Source organism: Orbicella franksi, chromosome 11 (assembly GCF_964199315.1).
Source record: "Orbicella franksi chromosome 11, jaOrbFran1.1, whole genome shotgun sequence".
In the NCBI taxonomy this organism is placed as follows: domain Eukaryota; kingdom Metazoa; phylum Cnidaria; class Anthozoa; order Scleractinia; family Merulinidae; genus Orbicella; species Orbicella franksi.
The window spans coordinates 5903869-5922500 of NC_138155.1; the positions used below are offsets into that span (position 1 = coordinate 5903869).

General features: G+C 38.2%; 1 protein-coding gene across 1 annotated transcript in view; it reads right to left on the reverse strand.

Moving 5' to 3' along the window:
• Nucleotides 1–1271: 1271 nt before the first annotated feature.
• Nucleotides 1272–18632, reverse strand: part of LOC145502375 (phosphatidylinositol-3,5-bisphosphate 3-phosphatase MTMR14-like) — a 19277-nt gene continuing 1916 nt past the window's right edge. Inside the window, exons 5-21 of the mRNA XM_081481693.1 lie at nt 18469–18544; nt 17971–18043; nt 16915–17034; nt 16139–16212; nt 14891–14961; nt 14698–14772; nt 13915–13978; nt 13080–13165; nt 12874–12950; nt 12316–12352; nt 11645–11718; nt 11100–11158; nt 9565–9700; nt 8429–8567; nt 8218–8246; nt 7736–7834; nt 1272–5429 (exon numbers count right to left, since the gene is read on the reverse strand). Of these exons, the coding sequence (XP_081337819.1) occupies nt 5246–5429; nt 7736–7834; nt 8218–8246; nt 8429–8567; nt 9565–9700; nt 11100–11158; nt 11645–11718; nt 12316–12352; nt 12874–12950; nt 13080–13165; nt 13915–13978; nt 14698–14772; nt 14891–14961; nt 16139–16212; nt 16915–17034; nt 17971–18043; nt 18469–18544 (1473 nt within the window). The 3' untranslated portion in view covers nt 1272–5245. The remainder of the gene's footprint in view (nt 5430–7735; nt 7835–8217; nt 8247–8428; nt 8568–9564; nt 9701–11099; nt 11159–11644; nt 11719–12315; nt 12353–12873; nt 12951–13079; nt 13166–13914; nt 13979–14697; nt 14773–14890; nt 14962–16138; nt 16213–16914; nt 17035–17970; nt 18044–18468; nt 18545–18632) is intronic.

Sequence of the window (18632 nt, forward strand, 5' to 3'; positions counted from 1 at the left end):
TGTGGGTGCCTTGGTTTCTGTCAGTGAAGTTTAGACGACACCTCTGAAAACCACCTCAGCCGAGAAAATTTGAATTAAGTTAGGACTATTTGGCCAGCATATACGCATGACGAGTTAGCTTTCATGTTGGTTTGCTTGCACTTAGCATTTACTCTGAGAAGGAAGGTGGTTCTGGTGGATGGCTTGTAATGCTGACGGTTTCTGTAGGTTAGGTAAATCTTGCTCTTTTTGGCGGGTGCTTTGAGCCAACCAGGAGCTCTGAATCCTGAACCAATCACATGCCAGGAGGTTTGAGCCAGTCAGGTGTTGGGAGATTTCTGCGTGTGTTAATAGTCTGTTCCTGATTGGGTTCTTGCTCAAATTCTTTGGAATTTGTGACGCTCGGTGTACCAGTTCTTAGACTTGTTCCCAGATAGTTAGACTTGCCACAAGTCGACCTCTCCTTAATCCTTGACTTATTTATCTCCCTCGAGCGACGAAGTCGCGAGGGCGAAATCAACAGGCCAGGGAAGAATTATTGGAAAGGACTTTTAGAAAGTCTACCAGGTAGAGAGCGCCTGAACTTAATTGATCGGAAATATTCACATTTCCTACGTCTAACTGCATAATTTCAAAATGCCGCACACGTACATGCACGCTCCCAGAGAGGCTAACAACTCGACTTAACGCAAGTCACCATTACCCGTCACATCCTTGCCATTTATTATTCCTGGGTCATTACCAGGCCGTCACATTCAGGCCGCAGTTATATTAAGGGTGGCGAATACAATGGTCCTTCAAAAACCTTGGGTCTCGGAGATTTTTCGACGAATTTCACGGGTCTCACAGTCTCTCTTTTTGAGCGGTATGTACGTCTCGCAGTTTTTCACAAAGTTGTCTCGTATTCTCGATTTTCTACAAGGCTAAGAAAGTCTGGATGCCCCGATTTGCTGTTTGTCTTTATAAATGATGTCTGAACGTCTCGCGCTCGCACTCAAAACACTTCGAAGTATTTGAAAACTCAAATTGTCTCGGTCTAGCGAAGAAAAATGCTAGTTCATCCACCATTCCTAGTTACATTGTTATATTAGCCGTGAAGATTCCAAGGAAACAACCTCGAATTTTTGTTTCTTGGGAACTAGTCCCTTCATACTATTATTATCATTATCATTATCATTATTGTTATTGTTGTTGTTGTTGTTGTTAATTTTTTTTTTCCTTTCTCGACTATTGTATATTCCCTTGACTGAAATTCCTGAAGAGTTCCAGTTCTTAATATAAAAACAACTCAATTTCTTCAGTCTTATTTCCGTAAGTTTTATTCATTTGACACGAGTTTCACTGAATGTAACAAAATTATTCTTCTCCATCAGAATTAAGGTAAAGGTGATGCGAGATGCTCAACGAGGTACCACATAAAACGATAACTTTGATGTCTAGTAGGTCAAGTAATTTATATCTCAAGCAGTAAATACGCTTAGTGATAAAATAACACAAAGTTAATTGCATGATTAATCAGTGATATATTTTCCGACCCCCACTCAAAGACGATTAAGCTAATACCGCAAGGCTTTTACTTTCTAAAGAAACTGTTGTGCTATGTCGACGAACAAGTTGATAGTAAGCGTGAATTTTGATTTGTTCATAAATTTCAGTGAAGTTTTCTGATTACATTTTTGATCTCTCAAACTGAGTTTCACCAATGCCAAACTCCACAAAACATTGGCCTTGAAAAAACTAAATACAAGAGGAACTTGAAACTCAATTGGCTTTTAGACCTGTATTAGCGATAACCGTCTTTATGGGTATTTTCGTCCCAAGTTTCAGTTCTAGTCACACTACATACGTAATCGATAAACCTCATCAGCAGAAACAACACAAAAAGCGAGGCCATCGCCTTAACTTTGTGTTGAGAGTAGGCACCGAAACTATCCGAAACAACTCTCTAGCAAGTGACACAACAAATCAGATTCTGAATAAATTGTTAAGTAAGAGAGAGGTATTCCCACTATTTAACTTGTACCTTTACCTTGTACATTGTGATAATTGTTTACTGGTTTTCACGCGCTACCTTAAAAAGTTTGGTCAGGTATGTATTCGCAGACATTTCGTCAGGTTGGTCACACATTCCTCTTCGCGAGACAAGCCGCGCAGAAAGAAGGGTTGATTTGTCTCGAACGAAACAGACAGACGCCAGTTGCGTTGAATAGAATTAGCCGCGTTTTTCAGAAATCAAAGTAACTTTTTCAAGGAAATCTAACTAAACTGATATAACGACCGCTTTTCCATTTGACCAAAAATTCCGATTTGAATTTTCGAAAAAGAATTTTCTGGAATTCCTGAAAGCTCTGCAACCTCGCGAGGTGTACCAAAGCACTAAAACCCCTTACAGGGAAGTTCCGTTTCATTTGATTTTGTTCCCGGAATTTCGCTAATTTTCGGTCAGTTACTTCGGTATAAAATGTGGTTCACAAATCAAAAATCAGGCAATTCTCGTATTTTCCGGAAAGTTTCCCAGGATATGTCCGCGCCATTTGTCCTGGTCTCGTTATGAAAGTTCTGAAGTTTTGGTCCAATGAAAAGTACCGTAAAACTCCGACTCTCTTCAAATAAATCGTCCTTTCCGTGGCGATCGTCGCTCACGCTGACAGTCTTTCGACTTCACAAGGGACTTCCGAGTTCGTTCACAACCGACTTCGACTTAGCGACGAGCTGCCGACTGTGCGACGGACTTCCGACTTTCATGGAAAAGCTATAAGGCGTAAAAGGTGATGGCTTCATAGAATACTTGATTGTTTGAAGCCCCAGGTAGCCACGAGGCCCTCCACAATTATCAAAAAATTGACTCTCATTCTTTTTCAGTCGACATTTTCGTACGAATATCGTGCACAAAAATAACTCTTTCGTAACAATTGCGGAAGCGGAATATTTTTGAACAAATATTAAGAAATCATAGCTTCTTTGCTTTTAGATGTAAAAAAACTTCAAAATAATATTTCAACGTTCTAAGTGTAAAACGTACCTTCGTCAATAAATTAACTTGCATAAATTTCTTTGAATAAACTTGAAATTACATTTAGAGATCCTGGAAACCTGAATGTTCCATTTAGTTTTGCTCTCAAAAAGAATTGGAGACCCCAGTCTCAATTTACAAATAAGACTATTTTACTAGTTTCAAAATTACTTTGTCTTAAATCGTCAAACTTTTTAAAGTTCTCCTTCACGTAGGAAATGCAACGAGAGATTTGACATGGGCAGGGAAAGCTAGTTCTAAAGATCCAGAATAAAAATTTAGCTATCGATAAATTTGGCTTCCCGTGTGTGGAGAAATTATTTCGAGAACTAACAGTTGACTGCAGGAGAGGATGAAGGGTGAGGAAGTTCATCTCGCCTATCAAGTTATTTTTAGACATGGTACCCGGTTCTTTCGCAGATAACGTCACCATGCGCGTTGCGTGGAAGTTTTCGAGGAAGATGAGGATGCGTGTCACGCGGCTTGGATCACAGGATTAAGTATTTCTAGACCCTTCTGGGATTTTCGACACCTGGATTGATCTAAACTCAACTTGGGAGGGATTACCTTCTAACCCTTCAACCTCTCTTGTTGCCCACTTAGTTTAGTTACTGACCTATGACTCTGGAGGCTATTACAATCAAACCAAGTGAAGCGTACCCCTCACGATTACATTAATGAATTGATTATTTGAATATTGAACCCGCTAGTTGTTAAACGACTAGCGCGTTCAATTTTCAAATAATCAATTCATTAATGTAATCTTGAGGAGAACGCTTCATTTGGTTTGAATGTAAGGCCGTAAGTCTATTTGCTCTTAGAATAATCTACTAGCGTTCTATCTCGAATGCCGTGCTCTTATTAGCTACGCTTCTCACCATGTATTCTGTTTTAGTATAAATCTACCAGCGTTCTATTAAGAATGCCGTTCTCTGATGGGCTAAGCTACTCACTATCTATTCTGTGACAGATAGGGAGTAGCCTAGCAGTGTGCCCTTGTTAGCAAAATGACGACCGCCTCTTGGCGTTTTCGAAGTGTCTGTGAAGAGGATGTAGATAAAGTTTTGAACGACTAGTAGATTTATACTAAAACAATTTGATTATTCCCTCTCGATTTCTATGCGTAATAGTTGACGAGGGCGTATCACGCCGTAGAAATCGAGAGCGAATAATCTAATTGTTATTAGATAGTGAGTAGCCTAGCAGTGTGCGCCTGTTAACAAAATGGCGACCGCTTCCGTGCGTTTTCGAAGTGTCCGTGAAGAAGATTTAGATAAAGTTTTGAACGACTAGTAGATTTAGACTAAAACAATTGGATTATTCGCTCTTGTTGACAAGGGCGCAGCCCGAATCAACCATCGCGCGAAAGAAATATAGAGTTCATAAGAAAATTATAAATTAATTTCTCAGTTTAATTCTACTTTAAACCATTAGTGAGCAGGTTACTTTGTATGCTCGTTTTTTGGACTTAAGTGATGTTTTGACCCTGGGCCAAACGAAAACTCAAGTCAACAAAAATTTCAATTTTTCAATACTGTGGAACAGAACTAGAGTTTTTAAGCGTAAAATTGCCATAACAAGCCCTGGGCTGACTTTGTTCAAAAAAAGATTCTTGCTGAGTTAACTTTTAGCAGGTTTGCTTTCAAAAATGGCTTGGCTTATATTTCCAAGGCATTTTGTGCCTGAAACAATTTAGAATCATGTAAGAAACATCATTCTGTACCTCACAACTTTCCAAAATTGACAAAACTGAACACAATGCAAGTGAACAACAAAAATGTCTGAGATTACCTAAATATAGGATGAGAAACAATGTCTGCAATAAGGACTAAAATAAATCGGAAGATTTTAATCTATTAAGTCTTTTCAGCTCGGGGTGTAATTTTTCAACCTGTTATGGCAATTGTACGGTATATTAGAGAAAAGGGCGCTAGTTCTGTTAGACGTTATTAGAACAGGGGTGCTTATTGAACACAGGGGTCTCAACCGAGTCAATGCGGTATTCCATTTAAAGTACTAAGACTGATATTATATGTTGAATTGGCCATTTCCGAGTTTCGCTTACCTCTGTTTCAAAATGAGTCTTGGTGCACAACCTTACATATTAAAACGAGTTTTTCTTGCACTTTTCTCGTCTTACGAACAAAATCATAACTTATTTCCATACGAAAGTTTGAGCACCAGGACTCGTTTAAAACACAGGTAAAAAGTATCTAGGATATGACTTATTTAAACAGTTAAGGGGACATTGGTCTAAACCACCGTGCCCCACCCTTCACGTATTTTCTCCGTGACTTGATCAAAAATGCTAGAGAAAGAACTACCAGTTTCGAACTTGTTCGTGCAGCCGACAGCTTTGAAATATAGTTGAAGAAACAAGCTACGGACAGCTCCTAAACGCAGCTGTCGATCGGAGGATTCGTCTACACTTTCGGCCCTGTCGAGAAGCAACGAAATGAAAAGCCTTTTAAAAGTACACTTCACGGGAAAAAAGTTCTTAAGTGCCACTGAAACGAAATTTTCGTACTCTCTTTTATTAGCCCAATTTATAGTTTCAAACGTGCTTAAAATAATGGTAAATTTTATTTCTGTCAAATCCTAACGGAAAGTGCTTTTTTTAGCTGCTGAAATCGACTTTTGGGAGCAAAACTGTGTCCGGGCTCTGGAACCGAGTTTAAGGACCTTGTGACGTCACTGGTTGTATTCACGCAAGAAGCGCTATAGATTCTCTCTTGTTTTCACTTGATTTATTCAAGTTTATTCTTCATATGGTCGATACCTACTGGTTTTCTACCTTGTAATTTCTGTCCAGCCTTGACAGGAAATACACATCATAAACGTTGGAGGGCGCCAAAGAGTGTAGATTCACCAAAATAAATGCTACAGATTAGAACAGCTCAGTATACTTTTCGAACATCTTGAGTACTCGATTGGAGATTTCGAAGACGAGTGTGGCAACTTTTATATCAAATCCTGAAGCCTAAACACGATATTTCGTCGCCTGTTTTCAGCCTGGTTCTGAAATTTGGATTCTCACGTTTATCTAAGGTCTGTTAACAAGGTTCGAATATATCCTCGGCAACTTTACAGCATTAAAAGCCGTAAGCGCATCAGCCATCCGCACAATCACGAAGTTATTAACGGTCCACAATCTTTGAATCCAGTACTTCTTTGCCAACAGAGGGCATCTTTTTATGATACTAATAAGTGAGAGTTCTTTTGGTAGACAAAATGTATCTTTGAAAATTGTGATCCGCAGCGGGGTTTGCTTTATCGCCGCATACGTATCAGTGCAAACAAAGCGGGAATTTCGCTTCTCTTTTGCACTATATTGCAATATTTCACGGCCGATGGATTACTGTGAGTTCTTTAGCACATACTTATGTCTATGATCTTCATTTAATAGTATCCAAGTTCAAAGCAATTCGTTAAAACGTCACTAGTTTACACTCCTTTCGAAGGTTCATTAAACAGAATTTGAACTAATTTGCATATATGACCTTCGGCGCCGACATTGTCACGCTTTCTCTCGTTTCCTGAAAACATACCTGTAGGGTCATGGCAGCTTAGTTTACCTTTATAGTTTAAATTCGCTCTCTCATATAAAAGAAGAGGGTTTCTTAAATTGTTGCTATTGTGATAACTTGTAGGATGTAGCAGATACAACTGGACTAAAGGTCACTGTGGCACAATCTCGTCCACGGTGAAACTCACAAAGCGTCCGGTTTCCTTGGAGCGAAGCGACTCGAAACTCGAAGCGTTGTTGCTGCGATTCGTGCAGCAGCACTCCGGATAATATTTTCAAAAGCCGCTTTCTCTTGTTTTCATGTCTTTTTTACTTTATGAGTGTAGATATTATTTAATTGAGTGCTGGCCATTTCACCAAGAGTCCCGATCATTTTGCGATCTAAGAACTGCCACTCGTTTGCTTGCTTACATAAAATATCCTGCAAATATCCAATCAAATAGACTGAAAAGCCCCAGGATCGACTCTCTACCTCTTTATGTCTAAGGCTACTGTTATTATCTGCTTTACAGCTCTGAGATGTCCTTAAGATGTTTTTTTGGGGGGGGCTTCGAACAGTATTCTCTTCTCCCATTATCACTCTAAATTTTCAGCGCTGCATGAGAGTAATACAACCAGTGACGTCACTACGCTGTTTTGGCCGCACCAAGATGGCCGCCGATTTTGGGCTTAACCAGCCAACTTCGAACGGCTGAAAAAGCAGTTTTCGCTTACCGTATGCGAAAAAAAAAGTCTGCAGTGTTTCCAAGTAAGGTTGAAACTTTATTACTAAGCAAAAATCTCACATACGAAAATTTCGTTTCAGTGGCACTTTAAGTATTAAAACTGCTGTTGCTCGGCCTTTTTGAGCAATTTTCGACTGAATGTCGAAGATCAGTATAGGTGTTTCCCTTGCTGCTCTGTAATTGGCTCAAAATCACATGCATCGTGCTCTGACCAATCAGAACAACCAGAAACAAATTCAACCAATCAGAAACAAACCCAAAACCACTCGTGACTTGGCTCAAACGCGTTTTCCCGCGCTTAGCGCTGGTTGCAAAATATTATCAAGCTCTGATTGGCTCGTATTCTTTGTTTTTGTTCTGATTGGCCTGATGTATTCAGGTGGAGTTTGGTTGAACAACAGTCACTTGAACACCAAAAGACAGTTCGCGAACCTCAACGACTTTCAAACTTACGTGGAATAAAATAACAGAAACTAAGAACAAGTAACTCACAAGCTTGTTGTACTGCTACCATGACCTAGTGCGGATATCGGCGAATCCCGCACAGAGGTAGTTCCATTTGGACTTCCTGTACCAGATATCAGCTGCCAACTGAAAAAATACCACACACAGTTCGGGTCTTAGCCTTTTTCACGATATAACGAGAGTTACGCGACCATTTGAGCGCTTTTCAAAGGCGAGAAAACTGGAAATAAATCTAATAAGCAAGGAAAGAAGTTGTCAAACGCAAAAATTTGAGTGTGCAAGCAAAACAAGTTATCGTGTACGAATCAAAAAAGAAACGAAAATGACGCGCGTATAAACTTGTGAGAGCGAGACAAAACGGGAAACTTTTACCACTGCAACAGAACTTGTGCACTTGTAAGAGAAGAAAAGTTATGTAGGAAAGTTGTACGTGTAAACATACGTGCCAAGTCATTCTAAAACCTCTCTTTAGGATAAATATAATATTTATTTATTGAATTCGGTTTTACCTTCCACATACGGATGAAGAAGATGATTTCTGAAAGAGAGAGGAAATATTTTCCATGACTACAAACGATTCCTTTATGAAACTTCAACGTACAAATCGTCATTAAACTAAGGAACGACCGAACGACCGAACGAACGGACGAGTAAGCGAGCAAGTAAACAAACGGACAAACGGCCAAACAAGTGAGCAAGCGAACAAATAAATTCACGTACTTGATCACACGGATTGGAATTCTTTCTTGACCGACGAGGAACTGGAAGCGGACTGGTGGACTGGTGACGACCTTCATGATCAGCATGAGAACGAGGTGGAGAATGATAGGCCGCGTGTGCACCATTAAAACCAGGGAAACTGAGAAAACAATAATTATAATACAATGCTACAGTGTCCTGTAAACTTATGACACTCCTTGCGGGTACTCCGTAATGTTTTTTTTTTTAGTTGAGATACTACCCGAAAACAAACTTTCTCCCTTCAAGTGTAATGCCAATGTTGTGACCATGTGACAGCATCGCCAAAGCCCGTTTCAACATTGATTGGAGGGGGGAGGGGTTGGTGGTGGCTATTGACGAAAGAGGTGTTTCTTTTATCAAGGAAAGTACGGATCTTGGTTGGAAAATGTACAATTTGCAAAAAATCATCTCAATACATATTTTGTCCCTGATTGAAGGTCTCCAAATCATGACGCTATTTTCCACTCCCTTGAAGTTTCAGACTTAGACTTGGACTTGGCCCAGCTATCTAAGGTATTAAATCGGGCTTCATTGCATAGAATTGCATTTTTCGGTTACTTTCCTTTTTTTCTTTTCATGATTTAAGATCAAGCGAATGATAAGTAGGTATTTAAAATATACTAATTCTTGGTTTCCCTAACATCCATAGTTAACCAATTTCAGACCAAAATGGCAAAATCTCAGACACATTTTCTGAGCAAAAGAGCTAAAAAGTCAAAGCCTTTGGGGTGGTACATCAAAACATAGCTGATGTAGGAAAGTAACACATAGGAATAACACGGATCCACACAGTTTCCCTTTGAACAACTCGGTTATTTCGAATTCGCTGTTATTTCGAACTCCCACTATTTCGAACTAATTTTCGTTTTGCAATAGCGGAGTTCAATAGACTATTTTACAGTCGTCTAGTCAGTGACCTGGCCTTTGGATGGCAGCGAGGCTAGAGTTGACCTTGTTTTGATACAGACCTCACTGCTTTTGTCATGTAAATGCACCTAGTTAGCATCAGAACAACTTGTTTTATACAAAAAAAGCAGTGAGGTATGTATCAAAACAAGGTCAACTCTAGCCTCGCTGCCATCCAAAGGCTAGGTCACTGACCAGACATGTCCTACCTGGTAAATGATGATGATGGAACCATCTCAGAATCTTCTGCAATCTCCTGACCAATGAAAAAACTTGTTCGCTGTTCACATGTTACGCTACTGCAGCTGCTCAGGCTCGAGTTACTGCCCCGCAACAAACGGTCCTCTGTTAATATAAACAAATATAAATAAATACAAGATAAGGAAATAAATAAACAAATAAATAAGTAAACAAATCAAATTTTTCCCCCTTGATTTTTTAGGTGTATCACATAGAATTCCATAAAAGAATAAAAACGCTGTTTACCGTTTGCAAATATCTGCATTAGTTCCAGAGATATTTAAGTTTGAAAAATGTGGAAAATATGCAAATGAGGTGACTGATGACGTCATACGCTCAACCCAATTTTATATCAAATATATAAACAGAGCTATCTTGGTCAATTTGCAGCGCAGACCATTGAAACTTGGCAGGTTAATAGTTCTACAGGAAACACACCTTCGGCTATAAAAAATTCTGTTCCCATGGCAACTCACTCTTTTCCAGTCCCCACCCACTTGATTTTAATATGTTCGTGATTTTCAGCTCGCAAAACATTAAACGAGGCCACAAACTTGAGCTAACATATTTATTTGCTTGCTGGATCAAGCATATGAGGCACCATTTGCAAATATCAAAATGGAACGCCAAAGGTGGCCAGAAATGCCTTTAATATTGAGGAGGTCTGGAACCCAGTATGTTGCCATGGTAACCAAATTGTTAAGCTCATATTGTGGAGCATATTTAGTAGAATCCTACTGCAAAGAATCAAACATTTCTGATACAAATTGGCTGAGATATTGTTTTTCATCATATTTGATCAATATTTTGTTGAGTGTATGACGTCATCACTGGGCTAATTTGCATATTTTAAAAACTTGAATATCTCTGGAACGAAAAGAGATATTTGAATATAGTAAACAGCAGTTTTCTTCTCACACAGGCTACTTGTTTATGTTTTAAAATGGCTGCGATAGGAGAGATGCGATTTTCATCACAGTACCACCTTAAGATAGTAAGAAGCAAAGTCACACAATATGTAGATGTCAGATTTCAGATTTAATAACACAACAAGCGAAAACAACATAAATCACTGTCATAACGTTGTTTGGAGAATGGTTTTAAATTAGTATAGATTTTACACTTACATTTTGCCGTTTTCTCTTTAGTTTTAGTTTTGACTGAGAATATAATATCAAACAGTCGTCCAGAGACTGTTCCGTGACATATCCACACCCTTCCAAGCTCGTCAAAAATTAAAATATTCCGTTCCACATTGTATTTTAAACTCTCTTCTTCGTGCTTGGAAACGTGATGAAACTCTGTCTCTCCTTTTTGATATACCTTACGTTAAAAAACGTTGTATCTGCTATAAAAGTCTGAACAATATCCAAGTAAGGGCTACCAACTAACCTGACAGAACTGTACCAGGATCAAACTGTCTCTCCTTTATGATATACCTTACGTAAACAAACATTGTATCTGCTATAAAAGTCTGAACAATATCCAAGCAAGCACAACTAACCTAACAGAACTGTACCAGGATCAAACTGGCCAATAGAATCACTACGCTTGTCACTGGTTCTGAAAAACACGAAGAAGAAAAAATCTTGGCATACACAAAGGACACTGTAAAACTGAATGTATAATCATGATGTGATTCTGGAATCTTGACTACATCTTTATAACTACTCCTTCAAGTTTACTATATTTTTTTTCTGGAAATAGTTAACAACTGCCTTGTAGAGCAGTTGTTGGGTGCCTGAGACATCCAGGAGCTTTCACTTTTCACAGTCATCTCCTAGATGGAGCCTGCTTCCATGGCTGAGAGCCTATAAGAAGAGCGCCCAGGCTAAAAGAATCACTAAAGATCAATAAAATGCTCACTAAACACAAACTGCCACATCACCCTTTGGTCCAGGAAGACGTAGAATGCTGGTGCATGCGCATATCAAAATGCTGCTGACCTAAATGGTAAGACTTGAGCTCTTATCTTATTGTTAAATTCAACTTTAACTATTAACCAGACATAACAGTGTATCTTCAGACAACCACAAAAATACACAGTACCTCCTAGGTGTTGAATTCACAGAAAAGTCATCTGATGCTATATTTTTCAAGAAATTGAAACAGAAGAAGAAAACCTGGAAGAGCAAAAAAATTATGTTTAGTGACTATTCATGTAGCTGGCTGTACAGTTGTTTCAAGGAAAATGGTTTTTAAATGTGTCCTTATGTTATAATGAAAGACCAGTTTGAGAAGATAGCAGAGAACTTCTGATTGGAGTCTTCCTGTACATGTACCAAGCCTTATTTTTAATCATTACCTAACCTTTAGTCTCTAATGTCAGGGGATCGATATGAATACAGAGCCAGCAACATAATTAAATCTGAATACCAATTGCATGTGTGACACCTTAGATCCAGAGACATAACAATAACAACATCACCATCTTTTGAGTGCATTTAGCAGTGCTCAATGCGCTTATGAATAAAAATTTTACGTAACTTACAAAATAGTTAGTCAAGATCAAAAGCATGCAAAATGTAGTCAAACAACAATATTCAAGATGCACTCACTACATCTACAACTGAGACTAAAGGCAGAGCAAAAACAGTCCCTAAAATCTAGAAAGAGTAAGAAAGTAGTCTACTGCATCCTGTGAAAACACTTGCATAACAAGCTTCACTATACCTAAGTATCTGAACATTAAGGGCATACTAATCTACTACAAACCATACCTCCTCGCCACGCTGGAGTCTTTCTGGAAGACCATGCCTTGGACAAACAGAAAAGATACAGTTAAATTGATAAATGAGCATGTATCACTATCTGCAACACTAACAGAATAGTAAGAATACTGTAATCGAACAGTAAGTTGACGACAGCGCAATTAAAAACAGTTACTGCTTGTTGACAAAATCAGCAAGATGTTAGTACACAAACTTTTTAAAATGGACAAGTCACAACTCACAACCAAAAAAACAGAACTTTGTTTTACATACAGTACTAGGTGAGTGTACACCTAATCAGCTATTGCGCACTTGAAGTTGAGTAAATTATTGTTTTTCCAGTCCGTGATTGTTTTTGAAAATCACAGACTGGAAAAACATCGGACTGGCATTTTTTCAAAACATTTCCAGCAGTGTAATAAATTTCTTATTAACCAAGCGTGTTTGGGAAGGTACTGGGAGAAAATCAGTCATCGCTCATCTCTGTTCTGTCAAGACCTGCAGTCAATATTCTCTCAGTATGGCCCTCGTGCTTGGTTAATAAGAGATATTTACTGACTGTCTTACCCAAATAGAAACCAATCATAAGCAATGGTAAGAAAAAGTAGCTCTGCAGGACTCAGTGACTGGTGAATACGGCCATCCTAGTAAACATAAATGACAGAGCAAATTTATCACTCTATTCAATTACATGTAAATCTGAAGGTACTTTTTCATGTCTACATTGTAGACACATTAAGAAACTAACAATAATTTAGTTCAAAGGGTCTTACCGCCCATAGAGACATTCTGAGGAGTGAAATAAATAAAGGAGTTCTGTCCCATCCAGATATGCAGTGAATCAACAATCCACCTTCACCTAAATTAAGGGAGCAAAGAATGAAAGACTCTCAAGGAAGTTCATCACATCACTTATTACAACCATTGAATTTTTGGGAGCAGGGATGGTGCATTGGTGAGAGCGCTTGCTCCTTACCAATGGGTCACTTCTGATAAACTACTTAATAAGTTGAATGGAACAACACCTTATTATCCAATTTCTGCTCCATATCTGTCAAGTGATCCCTTACAGGAGGTTAAAAACAAATTAACGAACATTTCAAACTCTAAAAGTGATTGCGGTTGCTTACAAGAGGAGGTCGCTTAAAAGAAGTTCCAAATGTATAGTGATTTGACTTGAAAAATTTGGTATTTTAGAAAACTAGTTGCAGAGGAAAGGTGGTCACTTACGAGAGGTGGTCACAACTGGAGGTTCAACTGTATAAGTTTGATAAAAGTTTACCGTTGCACTTACAACATGCAACTTTTAAGAACACAGCATGCTAACATTGCCCAAAGGTTTAGTCAAGGATTGAAGGTAGGACTTTGTCAGGACCTATTCCTCCATCTGAACTATATAGACATGCAGAGAGTGCAAAGGCTACAGAGCTTCACTGTGCTTTGCACACATTGTGCCCTCTGTCTGCATTGCATGCCTACAATGCTGAAGTGATAAGCTAGCTGTACGTAACACTCTGAAGGCGTTGCACCCATTGTGCACATGCATTGCATGCCTAGAATTCTTGGTAATATACTGTGACGCAGCTGTGACACCCATGAGCTACTTACCATCTTTAACACAGCTAATCAGAAGATGCAGGTAGTTTTGAGTTAACGTCACAAGGTCCCATGACTAAAGGAAAAAAGTAACACTGAGAAAATATAGTGACTTAAGATAATACATGTACAAGTCAAGAATAAAAGTAATCTTTCACTGGCTGAGTAAATGAAAAATGTTTTTTCACACACTGCTGGGACCTGGGTATAGGTCATGAGACCCCTGGAGCAAGCAGTTGTTTTTGTTGCCTATGCAATTGCTGACTTTGCTGCCCACCCACCCATCCAAAGATTTTGAGCTTTTATACAACGCCAGTGTAACATACAAGCCTCACAATTTTTTCAGTCTTAAGGGTAACGCTATTGGTATTTAGCTTTGATTTTGCAACAAAGGTCAGGCGGCCACGATCAGCTTGACATGGCTACCAGTGGTGGGTGAGAAAATTTGTTACTGAAAGTCACAAATGTGGTGAGCATACCTAACATACCATATGCCATAATCATGAGCACTATGTTAAGTACACATGTCAAGATTCAGTTGGTCTATTTTGAAAGAGGAGAGTTCAGAATAAGTGACCCCCTCATGTTTGTGCAGACACAATAGAGTTAGTTTTGGAAGAACCTCTATATAAGTCATTGCATTAAACTGTCACCTGTGGCTGCAAACCTGCTTGTCAGGGCAAGGAAGGAATGGCTTTATACATGTGTAGGAAGTCCTCGGGTCCTCTCCCTTGCCCTAAAAACCAGAGCTTCAGGTCACATGATATCTTGTAAATATTTTTACTGAATTCTGACCTGATAGTTGTTCCATTCTATACCCTTGTGATTCAATAATAAATCAGGGACACTGAATTTTGTGTCAACGTAGTCCTACAAAAGGAGAAAAAAGACAATTAAATTATTGCATATTTATTAGGGTTAGAAACAATGAACAGATAAAATTTAATGAATGCAAACCAGTTTACAAAATATGTGAGATTTTTTTTACCTGTTGCCAATTAAAGTGTAAGCCATGTGCATTGTATTCATTGTCCTTAAAATCTCTAAAAAATTCACAACCTATTATTGGAGATAAAATAAGGTTAGAAATAGTTAGAAATATCCTCTCACTTGTCTTATCACATTTGCAGTCCAAACTCCAGCTTTATCAAATTATTAATTTATTGTTTATGAATCTAGTACTTATTTCAGACATAGAAACATGTACCATGTTTCTATCAAGTTCACAAAAGGCATTCTCTGATTGGCTATCTATTCTGTTGTAGCTAGTGAGTAGCATAGGAGTGAGTGCTTGTTAACAAACTGGCGGCCACTTCCTTGTGTTTTTAAAGTGTCTGTGAAGAAGAGTTCAATAAAGTTTTGAACGACTAGCAGATTTATACTAAAACAATTACAATAGATTATTTGCTCTCGATTTCTATGGGAGATAGTTGACTCAGGTTGCGTCCTCGTCAACTATCACGCAATAGAAATCTCGAGCTCATAATCTAATTGTTAAATAGAAACACAAGTGCATGTTTGGGAGAATGAGAAATGCTGAGGGAACACGAGCCAAAGGGTGAGTGTTTCCACAGCTTTTTCAAGTTCTCCCAAACTTTTATGAGTCTATGAATTAATAGCAACACCGAGAGCATGTTTTCTACAAAGAAAACAACTTGTTTACTTTGATCATTAAAATGTAAATTCTCTCATCATTACATCAACAGCTTAAGTGCTATACACCAAAACATAATTTTTAACCAATCAACTTGCACATTTTCTTTGGGCTATTTTGTAAAATTTCATTTATCACTGTACCCAAAATAGGCTCAAAATTTTAGTGTGTGTAAATCAACATTAGTTTTTACACAAACCATGAGATTTTCAATGCACATCAAGCCAATGAAATTACTACTAAATGATTTTGGATAGGATCGTAAGAAAAATCTTACGCATAGTGCAAGAACTTCGCTTAGTGGATAATTAACGTAACCTCTATCTAATGCTAAGCCTCCCCCGGTCAATAATAATTAATAATTAATAACCATAATTATACATTTATATAGCGCTAATACTATCAAATATTCAAAAGCACTTTACACATAAAAAGAAGCTAACAAGCTAAAACAAATATCTATAAAAAGCATAAAATGTGCTAAAAATACAAAAATATAAAGCGGCCTAGGTAACTAAGTCAATATGCTCAATGCCATATAACTGACAACTGAAACAAATAACACATATTTTATGTAAATACCTGGATAGGGAACAGAGCATAAACAAAAGTCTGAGTAGCGCTGAATCTTGTCCACCTTCTCTGATGATGTCACTCTAAAAAAATACCATTGTAGTTCATTAACTTCTTATCAAAGAATAAATTGGAAGTCAAGTAACTCAAAACTCTATGACAGCCCTGGCATCTGGAAGAGGTAAGTGGATCAGAGGAGACATCTGAAAAGGATATCTACTTAATATATAAGGGAACTCTTGAGCGTAAAAATGAAATGGATGTAGTTGTCAAAAAGAACAAGGAAAAGGAAGCCCAGCACAGAAAAATGTCTTTATCTCAAAATCACTGTTACCCCTATAGGTGGTTTCAAAATATGAAACTCGAACATCTTGTTATTACATCTAAGTGGTACCAAAAAAAGACATTTCAGATTGTCAAAGTATGACAGATATCCCTGTTGACCAGCACTATATACTATATCCCCCACTGGGGCAGGGGGGGCTCCCATATGCTCATCATCTTGCTTACGGGTGAAAAGGATGTCCGCAGGACAAAACACCCCTATTTTGCTGTCAAGATACCTTTCAGGGTTGCACTCGAAAAAAAAAAAGGTGATATTTTAATACTAATATAGGGGTCAAATAAAGCTTAAGATATACCCAAGTTGATCCCCTTTAGGGGAACCCTTAATTCAAATTTTACAATGAGAATCCCCGACCTTTTCACATCCATGGTTGTCCCACCCACCCCCGGGCTGTACTCATAGGACGTCCATCATCAAAGGCCTTCATGATGATGCTCACCTCATGCCAAACTTCACTTTCTTTTTCTCGACCATTAAGTCACAAATATACTTGACTCTGAGTGTCTTGAGCAAGCGGATGTCCTGCCCTCTGATGCGGTCAAATAAGTCATAATCTCCACTACAAAAAAAATGAAATTACATTCATTTGCTACGAGTCATCATCATCATCTCCAATTGTCGCGGCAACTGGTACATGCATAAGGCAGTCATGTCCTGTGCTACCACCTCGGCATTGAGGACGGTTGAGTTTTATCAATCTAGAGAAATTTACCAGTCATACTAAGTACAATTCTGGAATGTTTAACTCATTTAACTGGTTGATACTAGAATTTGAGCTATGGTGGACAGGCCTGACAAGTCCAACACAGTTATCAACCTTAGAAATGCAATCACCACCATATGACTAATTGTCTTTACCTTCTCTTCCAATCAATAGTGCTGTAACAGTACACCAATGCACCGGTGAATCATAATATTTTTTGTCACAATACGAATATCGATACTACAACAAGATACTGTGATATTGTGATATTATGATATTGTGATTCTTCATGAATAAAAAATTCAGCATTCAGAAATAACTGTCTTTACAATGACTCCTTACTCAAGCCCAAGCCCTTTCAGAGCTACTGTATTTATTAAACAAAGGCACCCAGGAAAGAGAAAAAAAGTTCCATCTTTGCTTTGTACTGCTTTGTGTGCCTCTGGTCACATATCTTTCTAGATGGTGGCCACACAAAAGCATGCAAAGTTCCAATTAGTTGTCAGCTGACACAGTCTTGTGCATCCACAGACAAAACACATGGTTCGTCCATTCATGGTTTGTTATAAATGGAAATAATGATTACAAAGCAATAAGTAAGAATAAGATTACATCACCTGTCAGGTGTATATAATAATGTACCAGATCGTGTATCGTATCGTGGCACTACATATTGAGATATGTATCGTATCGCGAGGAGTTGCAGCCCTACCAATCAATCTGGCATCATAATATTAGAACTATCACATGCCTACCACTGCATTTCCAGGCACAAAACCCTTAAAAATTCACCTTGAGTACAAAGGACCTGTACTATTCACTCCATTAAGATCGTCAAGTGGGTTATCAGGGATACTCTCTCCACCTGTAAATAATAAATGGAATGATCGTAAAATTATTAATATCTATGCAAGGCTTCCTTGCATCTAATATGGCCACAGTAATTAATATCTAAAAGTAATTATAACAATAATAATTTATAATAACAATAATAAATTGACTAGACCAAGCAAGATTGGCAAATTTTGTATCAGGCTAGAGAAATTTTGTCATCTGCTATGCTAAGGAGAACTACAATCATGATTTTTTACATAATGTTCTAAAAGTTTGAATCTAAAGGCAGAAATCTTGAATTACAGTAAGAAGGGATTACATAGTATTTCTGTCCAAATTTCAAATAAATCAAATGTGCCAGGTGTACCGAAAAAGTGGGAGAGAATCTAAGAGTCATCCAATTACTGTCTGATCAAACGCTTCCTGTCACAGTATTTAAATACAATCCATTCCTACCAGCAAAAAGGAAGTCATATCCAGATCGACCATAAATTTCCGCTCCTCCTGACAGTGTAGCTGATCTGCAGATATTCTAAACAAGGAAATTAAGAACCATTAATCAACCTGTAACTAATCTCGGGCAGGCTTGTCATTGCGCCTTTCCATAACAAGAAAACTTT